Raw genomic sequence first — 18,244 nt, forward strand, 5'->3', positions numbered from 1 at the left:
ACTGGAGGTGTTGGAGAGGTGCTTTTCTCAGCAAATAAAGGTGCCTAAAGTGTGGTTACTCACAAAATTTGCTCTTTTTGACAAAGAGTGGCCAGTGTGAGTCATATCTCAATAACATTCACAGGATTTTAGAAAAAAAACATTTCAGAGATGCACACAACAGCGTATTACAAAAACATTTCTAAAGACCTACACGTTCCTTAATCCTCAAATCCTTCACAAAGAGAGCAAATTCACGAGTGCTACAGTACTCCTCTGCTTAGAAGTAATTTTTCTGCAAATATGTAACATACAAAGTACAGTCCTGCAAGAAGTTAAAAAAAACCCTCAAATGTAGGAACAAAACTGCAATCTATGTTTCCAATTTAGAAAGAAAGAAAAAGCTGAATAAGAATACTGTCAGCACCACAGAGGAAACACCTGGTCTCAATAACAACAAACAAAAAAGTTAAGGTAAACTAAATTTTGAAGCATAAAGGCAAAACACAAAACTACTATCACTGCTTTGAGGAAACATGGTGGAGGAAGCATCATGATTTTGGTCTGCTTTCTACTTCAGAGCCTGGACGCCTTGCAAATACTGAGAGAAAAACTTTCAAATTGTACCAGGGGAGAATATCAGTGCAGAAGAAAGAAAAGAAAAGAAAAGAAGATGCAATAAGCCACTGACCTGCATTTTTCAAATAAAAATAACTAAATGAGATCTTGGATTCAGATTCCTGACCTAAGCTTAACTGAGATACTTACTGTTTTGGAAAATTTCATAATTAGCCAAAGGAAACATCTAATGGATGTTGTTGCTTATTCCAGCCTGCACAATGCGATTAATCAGTCTGAAAAGAGATGAAAAGCACCCGTGTTTGGTTGTTTTAACCTCACAAGTCAAATGACGATTAGACCACATAATATGAGTAATCATTGCAGAAATCACGGTAATTCCAGAGGGTTCACTAACTTTTTTCTTGCTTGTGTGTACTGCTGAAATAGCCAGCGGGAGCACTAAAATCAAATGAAATGAATTCTAGAGAATTAATTAAGCACTATAAAATTGAACTCTGGTGCTCCTTGATTATGTACGCTTCAAGCCGAGAGGAGGCCCGCTGGGCGCCGCATGTGATCCCTCTACGCACATTAGTTAACATGCCAAAGATAGACCCATGATAATGGGTGGGGGTGGGTGAAGAAAACAAAGCAACAAGAGAAGATGCTGTGGTGAGTAAAGGCCATTCAGAGAGTCAGAAGGTCTACTTATCTCACGCCATGTCTTAATCTTCAACAAGAATGAAAATCTTGAAAAACACTGACATGATAGTTACTACACTACACTAAACAAGCAGATGAGTTCAATATTTTTTTCAGTGTTATGTCACACATCATCTGCTCACTGAGAAACAACTGCCTTTAATTATCAAGGTGCGAAATGCTCGCGCTGCGCTCAGGTGTCTGATACTATCTTCCCAGTGACCGAAAAAGCGAGGAATAAATTAATCCCAAGTCTCTAATGAACTTGATTTGCTGTTGCGTGTGAATCGCCGAGTGTTGATTTGAAGTTATTCAAGATCAGAGGCATATTATTATTAATCGATTCTGCTGCTGGTGTACACAGAAAGTGAAGTTTTGAAAGCTTTGTAATGCAGGCAAAGCATCTATCTGTGATATAATGATGCTGATACACATTTAATACACATTCCTTTCACACTTCAGTTGGCTCACAGGAGGTTCCCTCACTGAAATAACCCTAATGAAGCATTTTTTAAAATTCAATTTCATACAAATATCCATAAATGACTGTTTCTTAAGCAGTAGACGATGAACTTCAACTTCTGGCTGTCTGGGTTTGACTTTTTCATCTAGATCTCATTAGACCTTTATTATAGTGAACAAATGATTCGCTACAACGACAAAAACGAATCTGTCTAGATGGGGAGTTGTGCTGGGTTAAGGGCAGGATCGTTGTGTTTAGCAATGACTGCTTTTTGTGTTTCGGCAATTATCATTATTTTTCCAATATAATCACCAGGTGATCAATGTTGTACCATCTGTGCCATTAGCATTAAAAAATAAACGGTGAAGTTGCATAGATTCAGGTACAGCAGCTGCTGAGACAGTGACACAAAAGGAGTTTATATAACTCCCAGCACGAAAAGAAAGTAATATAGGCCTATTCATCGGGGGACCTTTTTTCACAAAAACTATCATATAGTTTCCTGTGTTAGTGAAGATAGTGTGGCAGATGCAGGCTGTACAGGACCGGCTGTGGCTCAGGAGGCAGCGCAGATCATCTACTAATTAGAAGGTTGGTGGTCTGCATGCCAAAGTATCCTTAGGCAAGATAGTGATAGTGCTCCTGAGAGCGAATGTGTGTGTAAATGTACTTAGACTAAGAAAAAAGTGCTCGTATAAATCTGTGTGTGAATGGGTTAAAAATACATGTCGTAAAAAAGCCCTTTAGGTGCTTAAGTAGAACAGAAAAGCACTACATAAGAACCAGTCTATTTACAAGTAAACTGGGACATCACATCTTTTTTTTTTTTTAAATCATCCAGCTATCTTTTCAGGTCAAACAGGAAGAAATATGAATAACATACATTCACCAAATTAACTGTTTTAGCTTATGTCTAAAAACCACCTTAAAAACACATGTGACAAATATGGAGCAGTCTGTAATTGACAAAAATCTAACGGTGAAACAAGGAGCTGATGAGATGGGATCAACTAGCATTTCTGACAAATGGATCAATGTAGGCTCTCCTTACACACACATTAATTTCAAAGAGGCGCAAGCGTGAACTGTCAGTACGTATTCAAGCTCATGCACACTGGTGCCTCAATGAGAGAGAGACAAATTAAATAAAATCTAAATTTTAAAATCATATTAATTTAATGCGCCAGTGGGAAAAATCTGCTAAATAATGCAGTGACTGGCAAGCTACTGGTGCGCATTCTGACCACTGTCAACGCACAATCCAGCTGCATGCAACATGTAGATGCTGGTGAAAGGTGAAAGTTAACATGAATCAACAACTGAATTATTAAAAAGAGTGTAGCTGGTGCAGCAGCAGACCACAATCTCTCAATTGCACCCCATTATGTCAGTGTGGAGGTTCACCGATGACACAGCAGATACCTGTCTTCCAAAGCTGTTTCTTCAAATACAGAAATTTGACGTTTTTATACCTGCGGTGCAAAACGTGCACCCACAGGCTAGACTTCCAGCAGGTTTTGTGACTAAAGAAAATATTCTAAAATAAGACCAAAATAAGACACTGAGAATGGAAATTAAATCACATTTAGAACAGAAACACAGCAAACACAGTCAAACTTTCCAACCCTGGTTTAAAAGGACCATCTAATTTTTTGCTACCAGAATATGATGCTTATAAGCACAAACATAATGGAAAATTTAGATAATCTAAACTACTAGAAACAGGAACAGAGAGAGGAAGGTAGATGAAACGAAACAGAGAGACAAACAGAAACAGAGAGAGATGTTTACCATTGTGTGTGTGTGTGTGTGTGTGTGTGTGTGTGTGTGTGGGTGCAGGTGTTTAAGCTACTTGTGGGTGGATGCTCTGATGTTCAATAATGCATCAGGTGCTTCTACAACGCATTCATTAGTGTGTGTGTGTCTGTTAGTCTTTGTGTCTGTGTTTGTGTGTGTGTTCACCTGTGGGCGGATGACTCTCTCGATGCTCTTCAGGGCTGTGTCAGGGGAGGGGGGCGAGCAGTCCGGTGTGGGTCCTGTTGAGCAGTTGCCATGGTTACCATGCTCCCCCTCACTCACCGTTACATGGGACAAGTGACCTTAGAGGGAGAGAGAAAGAGTGAGAGACAAGTAAAAAGAAGAGGGGAAGACTTGCCCTTTTTACCCCCTTCATCATCCACAGGAGGGCGGAGTCTAAAGCCAGATTACCATTTCTGCGATACTTGCAAGCAGATGTGTTTGGATTTAAACTCTGCATGTAAACACAGTCACAGTTAAAGTCAAGGAACAAAATAACACAGAATAAATGTAGTATTATGGGACAGACATTTAACAACAGCCAGTCTGCAATAACTGCAATATACACCGATCAGGCATAGCATTATGTGCACCTGCCTAATATTGTTGGGTCACCTTTAACTGACAAAACCATCTTTACCCATTGAGGCATGGACTCCACTAGACCACTGAAGGTGTGCTGTGGTATCTGGCACAAAGAAGTTAGCAACAAATCCTTTAAGTCCTGTAAGTTGTGTGCGGATTGGAATTGTTTGTCCAGCTCATTGCACAGATGCTTGATCGGAGTATCACACCGACTTGCCTTCTTGCCATAGTGGATCATGGGTCCAGGTATTCCCCAGGTAAGCAATGCACCCGGCCTTCCACGTGATGTAAAAGAAAATGTGGATCATCAGACCAGGCTACCTTTTCCCATCCAACTCTGATGCTCATGTGCCCATTGTTGGCGACAGTGATCTACACGGGCACCCTGATTAGTCTATGCCTATGCAGCCACATACCAACAAACAGCAATGCACTGCTTTTTCTATCGGCTTTCTATCAGAAACAGCATTAAATTTTTAGGCAATTTGACCTAAAATAGCTCATCTGTTGGATCTGACCACACACGCCAACCCTAACGCTGCACATGCATCAGTGAACCTTGGCTGCCCTGGACCCTGTCGCTGGTTCTCCACTGTTCCCTCCTCTGACCACTTTGATGGATAACGACCTCTGCAGACCGGAAACACATCACAAGTTCTGACCCAGTCGTCTAGCTATCACAATTTGGCCCTGGTCAGACTGTCCCAAATCCTGAATCTTGCCCATTTTTCCTGCTCCTAACACATCAACTTGGAGGACAAAATGTTCATTTGTTCCTTAATATATCCCGCCCACCAACAGGTGCCACGATGAAGAGATAATCAGTGTCATTCACTTCACTTGTAAGTGGTCATAATGTTATGGGTGATGCATGTAAATGCTCTTAACAAAGCAAACTAGATTATCGCATCTCCCCAGTGCTCGGTTTTCAGTCTTTAGAAAAAACAGGTGAGAGCTTAGCCAGTCTTTTCAGACTATATCAGTTGCCAGCATGAAGCAGTATAGACAGCAAAATAGTTTATGTAGGAAACAAAACATAGGTGGTGTAATAGCGTGTTAGCATTTTCTAGTTCCCGCTAAACACATGAGAATTCAGCAAAATGGCTAATGTGTCATATTATGTACAGTACTTCCGCATAACAGTGACCTGGTAGTCACAGTTGTTTTATCACTGAAGAGAACCAAAGAGAGGTGAGTGCCATTTTGTAATTTTACAAGCTTCAGCAACAACCACAGCAGGAAAACGTGACTGCTGTCCAGAGCAGTTTGATGTCTATCTCAGTTTTCTATACACACACTCAGTGTGTGCAGTTGATTACAGAGTATCTGCGCTAATTTCCCCAGTGCATGATCCTTTAGCAGAGAAGAGGGGAGGAAAAAGGAAAAGAAAAAGACAAGAAAGGAAGGAAGAAGAGAGAAGTGCTGAAGTCGACTGAATTAACTTTCAGTGGGAGAAAGCATTTGTCTTAATCAACTGGAAGAGACACAATACCCAGACTAACACAGCTTTCTCGCAATATTGTCATCAGACACACACACACACTCGCTAGATGTTTTCTGTCAGTTAACACCTGCCTACACAGACTCGATCAGATGCCAGAATATCATCCAATTAAGGTGTGAGACCCAGTCGGGACTATTACCTCACAAGTGTGCATACATGTACACACCGACACAACAGCACTAAGAACAGAATTATATATTTCATCTGATTTCCAGGGATTGTTTCCTAACTAAAGCGACAACATTAAAACCACGTGCCTACTACGTGTATGTACGACCCCCCCACACCCCCTTGTGCCACCAATAGAGCTCTAGCACGTTCTAAAATGGGCCAGCAGCTCTGTGGGGGTGTCCTGTGGCATCTGGCATTGGACCTCTGGTAGTGTTTCAGGCTTGTTCCTGTGCATCCTGGATTGGATGAATTAATTAGTTCTGCGGATTGATTATTTTTGCTCCTATGTAGGGAGAGTGCTGCCATCTGCTTGGGCTGCAACAATGTTAAGGTGGGTAACTTTGATATGAATGCCCAGACGCACGGTGTCCCAGCAGAACACTGCATTCTTACAAGATAATCGCATAACTTTTAATTATGTGGCAGGTCCACTTAGCTCATTTCAAATGGAAACTGAAATAAAAGCAGTGCTCCCTGTTGTTGTTTCAACTTGGATGTCGTTGATGGTGTTATTTTTCACAACTCCCACAAATCATCTTCACCTATTCAAAAAGAACAAATGTATAAAAAAGGGAGAAATGTGGGGCTGCTGCTGATGTTTTGCATAATGACACATACAGCGTCCTGTAATTTAATGAGCGACAAACGCCTTTACTTTACATTTACCAGGATGTCAGCCTGCAGAGGAGGAATTCTAATCTTCATGTGGAAAAAAAAAAAAGCAAGAAGAGGTACCAAATTATTTGTGAACAAACTGAAAAGGATAAAAATAAAGTTGTATTCAGATTTTCTTTTTACTGTAATTGAAAGTAAACTCTACATTTTTTGTTACTTATTATGACAGAATTTCTTAATAATTAAAAAGAACATGGTAACTTTTGAGAAAGCCATAAGAAAAAAAAAGGATAGCAGCAGATGCATTAGATCCCTGAAGACACTCTTGGTGGAACAATATTCAGTCTAAAAGGTTGAAATCAGCCCAAAAATAAAGTGAGCCAAATAGAGAAGAAATAAAATACAGCAGATACGGTGTCTGGTGTATCAAATGAAGCTTCTACCCTGGATTATAAGTTTGAGATGAAGCCATTTACAGTCATTCAGTGTAGCTGGTCTTAGCTGACAAACACTGTTGCCATCTGTTTTTAACATTTAACAACCACACAGAAAGACTATATAATTTCTTATATATTCTGAGAAACTCTTGGGATCCTTTTTCAGTACACTTTAGGTCATTATGCATTTGGCTAAATCTGACATTTCATCCAGCTACCGGTACTTCTATCAGCAGTCAGATCATCAGTAAATACTAGTAAGCCAGTTCCACTGACAGTAATACGAGCTCACGCTTTAACATAAGATCCACCGCACTGCATTATATCCACGCTGTGGGTTGTGCCACTTCTAAAGCTTTGGCATCTCTCTGATTGAAAATGATGGCCTCTCACTCTTATCAACATCTCTCTGGGCCTTGTATCCAGTAAAAAGCTACCAAAAGCAAATACACTTGGACCCAACTTCAGATCTTCAATCAGTTCAGTCTGTCGTACAATTATAGAGCAGGCCTCACCTTGCCACACAACTGCTTATCAGTCATTCGTCCAATTTATTTTAAGCTCGTAAAAATGAAGCACTGTTTTTTGTTTGGTTTAAAATCTACTGTGATGGTGTACAGAGGCAAATTTGCCTCTTGTGGAAATAATTGCATATTCTTTATTGACATTTAATAACTTAAGATTTTTCAAAAATCTACCAAACAGCATTTTAACAAGAACCCAGAAAAACAGCAAGTAGGACCAATTTTCACAGTAACACAAAAGAATGAGGCTCATTAGAGAAGAAATCATAAACACTGAGAAAATGCTACCAGGAACAATAATCGAGCAACAGAGAGAAACACGATTTGCAAAGATGTAAACCTCATAAGAGACCATTTCCAGACGCAGCTAAAACTCCTTGAAGTCCTTAAATACTAAATAAATAAAAGAACTGTATTTCTTTTCATGGAAGATTTTCTGTATACTCCAGCAACCTGAAGTTACCAGTTTTACAGCTCTATTGTGAAGCAGCTTTAAAACCAAAAATGTCTGATCCTGGTTTAGAAATTGCTACCATCTTCCATCCTATTTTGATTTTGATTTTTCAACAGTCTGGCTGCAGACGTGAAGCCACACAATCACGCAGGCACATCTGTCCTGCAGGGGGAAAGTGACACAGCTTCACAGCATGCTCTCACATCTATCAAACATGTTTGCAAACACACACGAGCATGCGCATGCACCATAAAAGAACTGCCTGGAGCTGAATCAGTGTTTAAATGTGGGCGTAAATAGATAAAATAAAGAGTGAAAAAAATGGGAGAAAGAGAAAAAAGGAAGGAGGGTTATATATAGATAGGGATTGAGGTTTTGTCCTATTGAATACGCCTGTCAACACTGTTTTTGATGATGGATGTAAGATGTGTGTGTGAATGTGTGTGACTGTGTCTGTTTCTGACTCTGCTTCCTTTACATCTGCCTTGGGCTCACTCCTGGGAAACACTCTTAGCTGTCCTTGCCAAAGAGAATACATGTTTGTATGTTAGTGTGCATACAAAAGTGCACATGTGTATGGGTGTCGAAATGTAATCTCTGATGGATGTTGTACCTGTTCACATCCTTGATACTGGGAAGCGCCGAAATGTTTCATGGTACAGTTTCTGTGTCTTATAATAGAGCCTGGATATATTCAAATATAACTCTGTGTAGATCCAAGACCAGCTGCCCTGCTCTTTACAGCACCCTGTAGAGGACCTGTGTGTCTAAGTGAATGCTCGGTGTGCGCAAGCGTTCAATCAGCTGTCCACTTCCTGGTCATCTAACAAGACAAAAACTGTCAATTTTAGACACGTTCTTTGGGCTGTCAGTTCTGCCTCTCTGCCACTCTGGGGGTATTTCATATGTATAGTGTATGTGTGTGCATGCAACCTTGCAAGTCAGTGTCAACTTACAGCTGAGCTTCTGTGTTTTTTTTAACACTACAGTTGGAATTGAAAAAAGAGGAAGTTTGAAAGTTTTATTTACCCATGCACTACAGCAAAGACGCTTTAGCCAATCCCTATGGTTTGGGGTTTCAGCTTAGGATAATTTTAAATCCACACAGGGAATTGAGAGTAATAATCTTTAAGATTCCTCATTCCTCATTCCTCATTAAATCAAGGCCAATTCAGTACTATTTTTCGTCTGTATCTTTAGTCATTCAGTGTATTTATATTTTGTGAATAGCCCTTTTGTACAGAAGTTGCCATTGTTCCCACCTTGGGTGGAAATTGTGTTCATGCTGAATTTGTGAGTTCTACTATAAACAGACATCAGCTGATCTTCTGTTGCATTTCAGACAAAGTACAGTTGCTGCTCAGGTTATTTATTTATTTATTTATTTACATACTGACTATACTGATACAAAAATTAATAAAAGAGATAAGAACTTTATTAATCCCAAAGGAAATTCTTGTGCCTTTTATATGCTCTGTGCAATAAAAATAGAAACAGGAGCAGAAGCAATAAGGTGTACAGAGTCAGATAGCAAAAACAGCAAAAACAAAGAGCACTCAGCATGCAAACCTCTATCAAGGCAGCTCACTCTCTGGGCAATAGTTAGCTTTATGGGAACAGTATTATATTTTCTATATATTCATTTTGTCTTCTTTCTTTTTAAATGTACTTTAAGAGGTTTGTCGTGCAGTATAAATCATATAATGGTAGCACGTCAGATATTTGACTAAACAAACATTATTTAGGGATCAACTTAAAAAAATTGTTGAAATGTAAAAGTGAGATCAGATGCCAAATGTGACCTCATGTTTGGATGCAAACTATAATGTCTGTAAGTTATTATTATTATTCCAAACATTTCGTAAATGTTTCCAATACAAACCAAGGTAATACATTTAAAAAACAGCATTATAAAGCACAGCTACTATAAAACAAGAAAAATTAGTGGAATAAATATGCATATAAATAAAATACATGTCAACTATCAATATGTACAGTATCTTACCTATGAGAAATTTGGCTTAAAATTTTAATTAGATTAATGCTATTAACAAATGCAGTATAAAATAAATTGCATGTGATGGTGTAGTAATCACAATCCTTCCATCTGGTAATGAACAGATGGGATGGAGTAAGAGTATAATATGATAAAATGTTTATGTGCATGTGTAGATTTTTAAAATATCAAGTTACACCATCTAATACTATAGCTCGGTAGTAGAAAGGATCTCCTCTACCGCTCATTCCTACACCTTGGGCCAATGAGACTTTTGCTATGAGTGCTACAGTGACCAATCAGGGAGGCATGCACGGCATAGGGCAGATTGTCCATCATGCTGAGTAGTTTCTCCACCAGGAAGTTGATAAGGTTTGATTCACTACTGGAATCACCATTTGAGGGCGTGAAATGAGTCTTCTGTGAGCCCCATATAAACATAATGTCTGCATAAATATTGAAGAAAATCCCAAATCAAAACTTTTTAGTAATGTTTTTGACTAGAATACCTACAACATTTAGAAAATAATTCTATGTTTTAAAGATTATATTGTAAGATAAGCCTCCACAATAGGGAAGTCAGAAAGTATTTAAAGATCTTAACTCACTGTTGATATTGAAAGTATGGAAAAGCCACAGAGTCTTCTTTACTCCTACAATAGAGCGCAAACAGAACTATATGACAGAAACAACCAAATCTAAGTAAGTCAACAGAAAACTCAAGGCTTGAATGTAAAGCTAAGACCAGAAACTTAAAAAAAAAAAAAAAAAGTGTATGACCATATCAACAGCAATTTCCTCTGGGTGTCAAAGAGGAAGACACGTTATTGCCTTTCTTTCAACAAGTCAATGGGCCTCGACCCTTTTAATGGCAAAGCCCTGGGCTAGTACATGGTGCCATTAGCCACTCTAAGCCTCCAGTGCCAACCAAAGTGCGATAAATGGGGTGAGACGCAGCAACATCACAGCTTTATCCACCAGAGAGCAGTGAGGGTGAAAGTTAATATGGGAGGGGGAATAAGAAACTAAAAGACCGAGTACTTCATTCATTAACCTGTCAGGTAGCAGGGCTGCGGTGTGCATACCTGTGACTGGCTAATGTGAACTCATTTAAAAATGAAGCATGGCGTTAATAGCTGTGACAAGACCATCATTAAAACTGCCTCTTTCTGTAACATAAGGGGAAAATCATGAAAATCAACACTGTTATGAAGTAGCAATCTTTATATATTAACCATCCAGATAAGACTGTGAGCAAGTTCAGATTGAGGCTGCGCTCACACTGCGGGATAAAAAGGACCAAAATCTGAGCTTTGTTTCGTTTTTCCTCCTCATATGTGACTCAGAGCAGCCAGGAATCTAATCTTTTCAATCTGCCTCAGGCCACTTTCACATGACCTCAGTGTGAACCCTCAAATCAGAATTCGTGTGACTTTCTGTGTCCTGAAATTTGAAATGAAATATGATGTAACTTAACATTGACATACATCTCCATACAAAGCAGCAGATATACAGTATGGTTAAAACGTTCTCACTCAACCTGCTTACACATCTGTTGTTAGACAAAAGCTTGTGGATCAAACAGCTTCAGGTAACGAGGTTCACTGTCTACAGCCCACTTCGCTTTGTGCTGTAGACAGAGAGCGCACAGCAACGCGACTAATGATGTTTAAACGATCCCAAAGCGCAAGTGCATCTTTTCAGACGAACTGCAAAAGACATTTCCCTCGTTCCGACCATAGCTGGACTGGCCATCGGGGATACTGGGCATTTGCCCGGTGGGCCAAAGGTGATTTTTCGTTTTTACGGCCGATGGTTTTGTTGTTGTTTTGTAACAGTATAAACAATGAAAGGTGGTGGATTGGCCAGATGCTGGCTGGTGTGTAAAAATAACTCAGTTATTTGGTGGTGTCTATGGTGGAGCTTCCACAGAGGCCAGCAGGTTCACTTCAGGTAAGAAGTTATGACCTGCAGTCTATCTGGGTCAGATATAAACCAAGTTTAGGTGTAGTTTATTTTCGTTGTGCTGACTTTTTACAGTCAGTTACAATAACTCGTACTGCCTACTAGCTAGCATGACGGAGTTTCTATACAGCTGGGCAGGTGCTATGATGTTACTGATAGTGATATGATATCGGTTTGGATATGTGGTGAGAGGGAAACATGAAGATGAAACCAGGAGATGTCCTTACTGAATCATCAGAGCTGAACAGGTGATGGAGAAACAGGTTCACCTTTTAGGTGACATGAATAAGTTGAAGGGAAGTTATGAACTGTTTCTGAGAGACAAATAACACCAGGATCATTTTCTAAGTAGCTGACAGCTGGTAACTGTGCAGGGGCGGATCTAGCAAAGTTTTGCCAGGGGGCCAGGTAGGGCATTAACAGGGAAAGGGGGGGCACAAAGAAATACTTTTCTGTCTTATTCTCATTTAAAATGTCTAGCTTTTAATAAATAATACTGAATCTTACAATCTAAGTTTATCTGATGTAAAATGTATAGAAATCATATATATACCAACAAGACAGTGCACATCACTGTCACAACAGCGTTCGTTTTAATTCAAAGGCTTTATGGCTTTTCCTATAATACCTGGTGGGCCGGTCTCTAGTCAAAATGCCCTGGTCAATTTTTTGTCCCAGTCCAGCCCTCATACCGACCTAGTACTGGTAATTTTTCTTATGCAGATGAGCATTATTTAATTCCAGAGGTTTTTAAGTTATTTTTTGCACTTGTTGAAAAGCCTATATGACATATTTTATTTCACAATTAATTAACCGCACAGAGAAGGCATCATTTAAATATGTTAAATATGTTTCTTTAAGCAAGTTCTTTGTGACTGAGCTAAGTGTCCTCTTTTTTGGAAATCAAAATATGGTCAAACTAGGCTAGCTGGTATATAATGATGTGCTACATGATCGCTAGCAGCACAGCCATGTTAGCAAAAACACAGTGAAGCTGGAGGATGAACGCTAACTTTTTCCACTCGATAAAAGTTGACACGAGGATTCCAGATGATTAGGGACAAATGCAACTGCATGGCAGGATGCTGTAAACGGACCAAACTTCAGTCAGGAGAACAACATAGATAATCCATCCACAATACGAGGTTAGTCATTCATATACTGATGCACGGGCTAGCAGCAATAAAAACTGAGAGAGGCCGACAGTGATCACTGACTGTTTTTAAAGGCTTGTTGAGATTAAATAGAACAAGATACAAAGCATTAAAACATGTTAAAAACACAACAGCCTTAATAAACACCAGATTCATCACATCATCACTTAAAGACTGGATAGTATAAATTAAAAAATCCGAGATGATTTTCCAAAACGTTGACCTCTGAGGTCAAAGCTATGATGATTCCTGTGTCGCCTCATTCTAAACGTATTGTGTTTTAAGATTTGCCACACATAAGTCAGAATTTTGAGTTATCTCAAAATGTCAACTTAATAACTCAAAAAGGTTCATCTCCAGTTTGGAGTTATTTTCTTAGAAGTTTGACTTAAAATGTTGAAATTTTCAGACATCTAATTCAGAATTTTCCGATCATATCCCAAAATTTTAACTTGTGAATGGAAAACAATTTTTTCAGTTGCAGAAACATGCTTCAATAGAAAGCAGTTGAGGATCCAGGTTAAAATTGGTCAAATGAACGTATTTCATAATTACAATTATGTATTACAACTTCCTTCAAGAGGTGACAAACCAAAGAAAAATTCAAAGAAATTCAAGATACCCATCCTGCATGTTTATTGGCTGATTTTGTCATTGGAAAGTTTACAGAGATCCTGTATATAAATATAGGACTGAAGTATTATACGCATACAAAAGAACATACATAGGTACAAACACCAAGTGTGTATTTATCTTAGGAGAAGTCAGTCAATAGCAGAAAAGAAGCACTTTTGCTCTTACTGCTTGGCAACAATCTGTACTTTCTGTCTGCTCCATACGTGACTGGAAGCTGGGAAGCTTCGCTCGCAGGTCCCTCCTCACCACTCTGCCTGTTTTCCTATCTGCAGGATCGCACTTTACCTGCAGTGCTCCTGTGCATTTCTGCAATCGGGCTGTTACAGCAGCATTCCTAGAGTTCAAATCTACTGATTGTTAAACTGATTACCAGTACTGCAGAACTGTTTAAATGGTTAAATGTCACAGTTACAAATACTGAGTAACTTAATAAATGTGCTTCTTAGTAGCAGAGCAAAAACTAAACAAAAAAAATAATAATTTAAGTTTGAGAAACTGCACAAAGGAAAACTGAGACATCTGATGGTTGAAAGTGACACCAGATGTTTCTGCCTCTCCTACTAGCTTGTTACATTCCACTCTCTGCATGAGTGTTTTAATTTACACTTGGCAAGCAGTTGTATTTCTATCTGAATCTGTATACATGTAAAAATGAATAAAACGAATCTGACAAATGTACATTAAATCTATCTGCAGGCAAACAGTGCAGCAGAAATGTATTCTCTCATTCGAAACAAAGGAAATTCTATCAGAAAGGAATAAATATAATCCTGACATAAAATAAAAAATGACTTGCCTTAGGACTCGAAGAATAAAAGGATTACGTGCGCAACTATATACTCCATGTACTTTGCATTATAAAGAAAATAATTCAGCCTCTTCATTGTCAAAAGTGACAGTTTTCATATCAGAGGGCATATTGTGCAAAGGGACACTGCGTTCCCATGAATACCACAGCATCAGAAGGAGGACTGCACCTCTAACACTCTGTGGAGAATCTCTTGACAAGTGCTTTAGGAGACAGAAAAAAATAAAGTTAAAAGTAAAATAAAAAGAGATGAAAGGTTGGTGAGGAATTCAAAAAGCCAAGACATGAAATGCAGGAAATTGTTTGGGATGGCAGTCTCAGTGACAACAGGCCCCTGATGTTTCTGTAGCGGCTAGGCTGAGTGACAGTCAGCAGATGAATTTTGATAAAACCGCCCTGATTCTTTGAAGCTTCTGAGTGTATTGTAGCATCTTCCCCTCCTCAACTGTGAGACTGCAGCAGCCCACACCTGCAGACCACTAACCAGCAATAACAAGACAGGTGGCTATCAGGCAGGGTTTACACTACAAAAAATATCCAGCTAGACCCTTCATTTTTTTTAGGATGAATATCTGGTACTCTGACACTATGAATATGGACACTCAGGAGTGTAATATTCCCCAGGTATGTATGACACCATAAACTAAATCCAAATGAACCTTTTTAGAAAGATCGAGTTTCTGGTAATACTTAAATATAAAAAAAATTGCAATAAGTTCTTTGTCATTTTCTAAATATGAGTTTATGAAATACTCCTATTTTCAGATACCTGCTTTCCACTACAGGCACTGATGATGTTAACTTTAAAAATTCTGCTTCTATTTTTCAGATGCACAATATAGGCTAGTAATTATGCACCATTTTTGACTGTGACACAATTTCACAAACTGTAAATGCACATGTAACATCTGATCCGTCTGTGTGGAGATTTTATGTTGAGGCAGTAGCGTTCATTTCGTGTCCCTAGTTTAACAAATCTAGAACCAGAACTTTTTATAGTGCTGTTAAAAAATTGTCTCTTCTGCCGTTGTTACTGTGGTCAGAAAACAGGCCTAACCTGTTACTGTTGCTGGCAACATTAAAAGGCTCATTACAATTTTATTAAAACATATCAGCAAATAAATGCTTTTTTGATAATAAAACAGTATTTAAAATAAGATGTGGCTTTTTAAAAAAAAATGAATAATTATCTTATAATACCTTTATAAACCATCTATACAGAACTTTTATTTCATCCAGTGACTGGCATCCTTCTAAATCCCTGTACCTTGTGAAAATTATTTCTTTATAATGTTATGTTTGGACATTGATTTAATTCCAGAGTTAAACTTTTCCACAATCCTACACCACATATGGTATAGAAAAACTTCTGGTTGTCCGAAAAACTATATCTTTAAATTTAATGCAGCCCTTTAACTCTAACCCCTGTCTATCCCTCTAGAAATCACAACACATTGTTCCTTAACTTATGCATTGGTGGCTATTGTTGTTGTTAAAGCTCTTTTTTGCAATAAATACAGTGGTTGTAATGAACTTTTCTAAGTATTTTCCCAAAACCTCCACACAGTAACTTAAATATGATAACACCAAAGAACAAACCACATTTTTTGCAGTGTATTGCACCAAGTCCCACTCTGCTCTTCCTTTTCCTCTCATCTCAGCCCTTTCCTCCTCATGTTCCTTGATCACCACATCCTTCCTCTCAGAGGCAGATAAAGAGAGACTGACTCACACCCATGTCCAATTAGGCTGACATGTGACTGGACTCAGAGCAGGAATCCAGGATTTTCCCTCCTGCTGTGTCATTTTCATGGAGATGGCTCAGCCTGAGTCAACCTTTGACTTCCTCTACTGAATGTATAACCTGTCCACGGTCCATCTCAGAGTCTTTCTTACCTTTGGTCTATCTGGATTAACACATTATGTGATACCTGGAAGGAGTTATCTATGTTATATATAAACTATCTCTATGTTATAGGTAAATATGTCCTTCTTGTCATGCTTACCTATACCATAGATATGTAGTCAGCTCTGCCTCACATCTCAGTCTTATTCCCAATCTGTCTGTGTGGCTCTCTTTCCCTCTCATTTGGCCAGGTAACAGCACTCAGAGAGATGAGAACAAATACAACACCCACACTATTCCTTTACATGAGTGGAGTAATTCTCCACCCAAAAACACTTTGACATAAAACAACTAACCTATCACATGCACGCACACATGCACAATCTAGAGTGTGTGCTGACAGTTCAACTCTCAACTCTCAAACAGTCGATGATGAGCAAGATCCAACAGTCAAGCACGGGACAAACACACAGAAAACAAGGCTCTACAGTAGCCTCTCGCTGCTCCTCTGCTCAGGGGTGGTGGGTAGGGGGGTGTCACTAGCAAGACAGTTCCCATGGCAACATTCAGGTGACTCACCAGCCGGTGATGCAGTTGCCGTGACAACCTGCAGCAGTGTGTAGTCGAGTGAAAGGGGTGAATGCATCCGTGGGTGTTTGTTGTCGTGGGTGCAGAGGCACAACGCCGCAGACCAAACAAGCGGTGAGCAAACAGAACTGACTGAAAGGTCAAAGGCCGAGGGATTAGCTCATGCTAGAAACAGATTAGAAAACAGTGTGGATGACAGTGAAAAGGTACACCGAATCAGGTATAAATCGCTGAATGGTTGCTTTAGTTATAAACGCATTTTTAGACTGAAAGAAGTTAGAAGTTACTCAGAGAGCAGTGCAAATACAATATTTGCACTGCTTCCCAAGAAGTACACCCATGCCTGGAAGAAGATTTTTTAGCAATCATTAATACATTTTCAGTTCAATTCAGTTTTATTTACACAGCGCCAAATCACAAGAAGGCACTTTATACTGTAAGGTAGAGACCCTACAATAATACAGAGAAAACCCCAAGAACCAAGCAACTACTTTTGAGGAACCATTTGGTGACAGTGGAAAGGAAAAGCTCAGTTTTAAATAGGAAAAAAACTCCATCAGAACCAGGCTCAGAGAGGGGCAGCCATCTGACATCAGCAGTTTGAGGTGATGGGCAGAAGACAGAATAGAAGATACACTGTGGAAGAGAGAGATGCAACGCGATCAATATTCTACATCAACTATTTCGTTTTAACACCCAAATCTAGCAGCTGACCACTTTCTATTAATGTCAGTATTGAATGTGGAAGATGCCATTAGATATTTATCAATGAACCCTAGTCAATACATTTTAATTATTTCAGTTGTTTGCAGAAACAGTTTAGCTCACGGATAAAATATTTATTTCCACCTGCTCCTAGACTAAAAGGAACCTCAATATTTAGCGATGTAAACGAGCAACTGTTTGCATATGATATTAATTAGTTATTAATTTGCTCCAACCCACTTTTTTTTGTAGATTTAAACTACAGTAACAGTAACAGACTCTGGGTGCTAATTTGGCAATGAAAACCTCTGTAATATGAAAGGAAGGCAGTCCTAAGCTGTTGAGCAGTTGAAATTACATACAAAGCAAGGCAACAGAAGCATCTGCTCTCCATGCACAGTGATAAACAGGCCTCTATTCTAACTTGGGAATATATTTTAAATTAAAGTTTCAACTTTTGATACGATGTCAATTAAATATTGAGTTCCAATCATTGGTAAGCTTTTTGGGGACAAAGCTGAAGCAGCAGCAGGATCTATAAAGATTTTAAGGTGATGTTTATGAGGTGATAAAGACAGGATGAAAATGAAGTACACAAATTAAAAGTACGTTTTAGGAACTAATTATTACTGGGGAGTGGAAAATTAAAATAGAAACTCAGACCTCATCTGTATATTACCCCGATACTAACATCTAATCTCAGTCATCAATTTTAAAAATCAGCTAAGCTGCCTTAAATAAATGAAGACCAACA

At 38.9% G+C, this 18,244-nt stretch overlaps 1 protein-coding gene across 6 annotated transcripts in view; it reads right to left on the minus strand.

Annotated features, from left to right (window-relative positions):
* anks1b (ankyrin repeat and sterile alpha motif domain containing 1B) overlaps positions 1 to 18,244 on the minus strand; it is a 278,541-nt gene that overhangs the window by 111,611 nt on the left and 148,686 nt on the right. For all 6 annotated transcript variants that reach the window (XM_084911141.1, XM_084911142.1, XM_084911145.1 and 3 more), the window contains one exon: positions 3,668 to 3,804. In XM_084911141.1, coding sequence (XP_084767267.1) covers positions 3,668 to 3,804 — 137 coding nt within the window. The remainder of the gene's footprint in view (positions 1 to 3,667; positions 3,805 to 18,244) is intronic.

The sequence above is a fragment of the Perissodus microlepis genome, chromosome 17 (assembly GCF_051167445.1).
Source record: "Perissodus microlepis isolate ML-2025 ecotype Zambia chromosome 17, ASM5116744v1, whole genome shotgun sequence".
Taxonomy (NCBI): Eukaryota; Metazoa; Chordata; class Actinopteri; order Cichliformes; family Cichlidae; genus Perissodus; species Perissodus microlepis.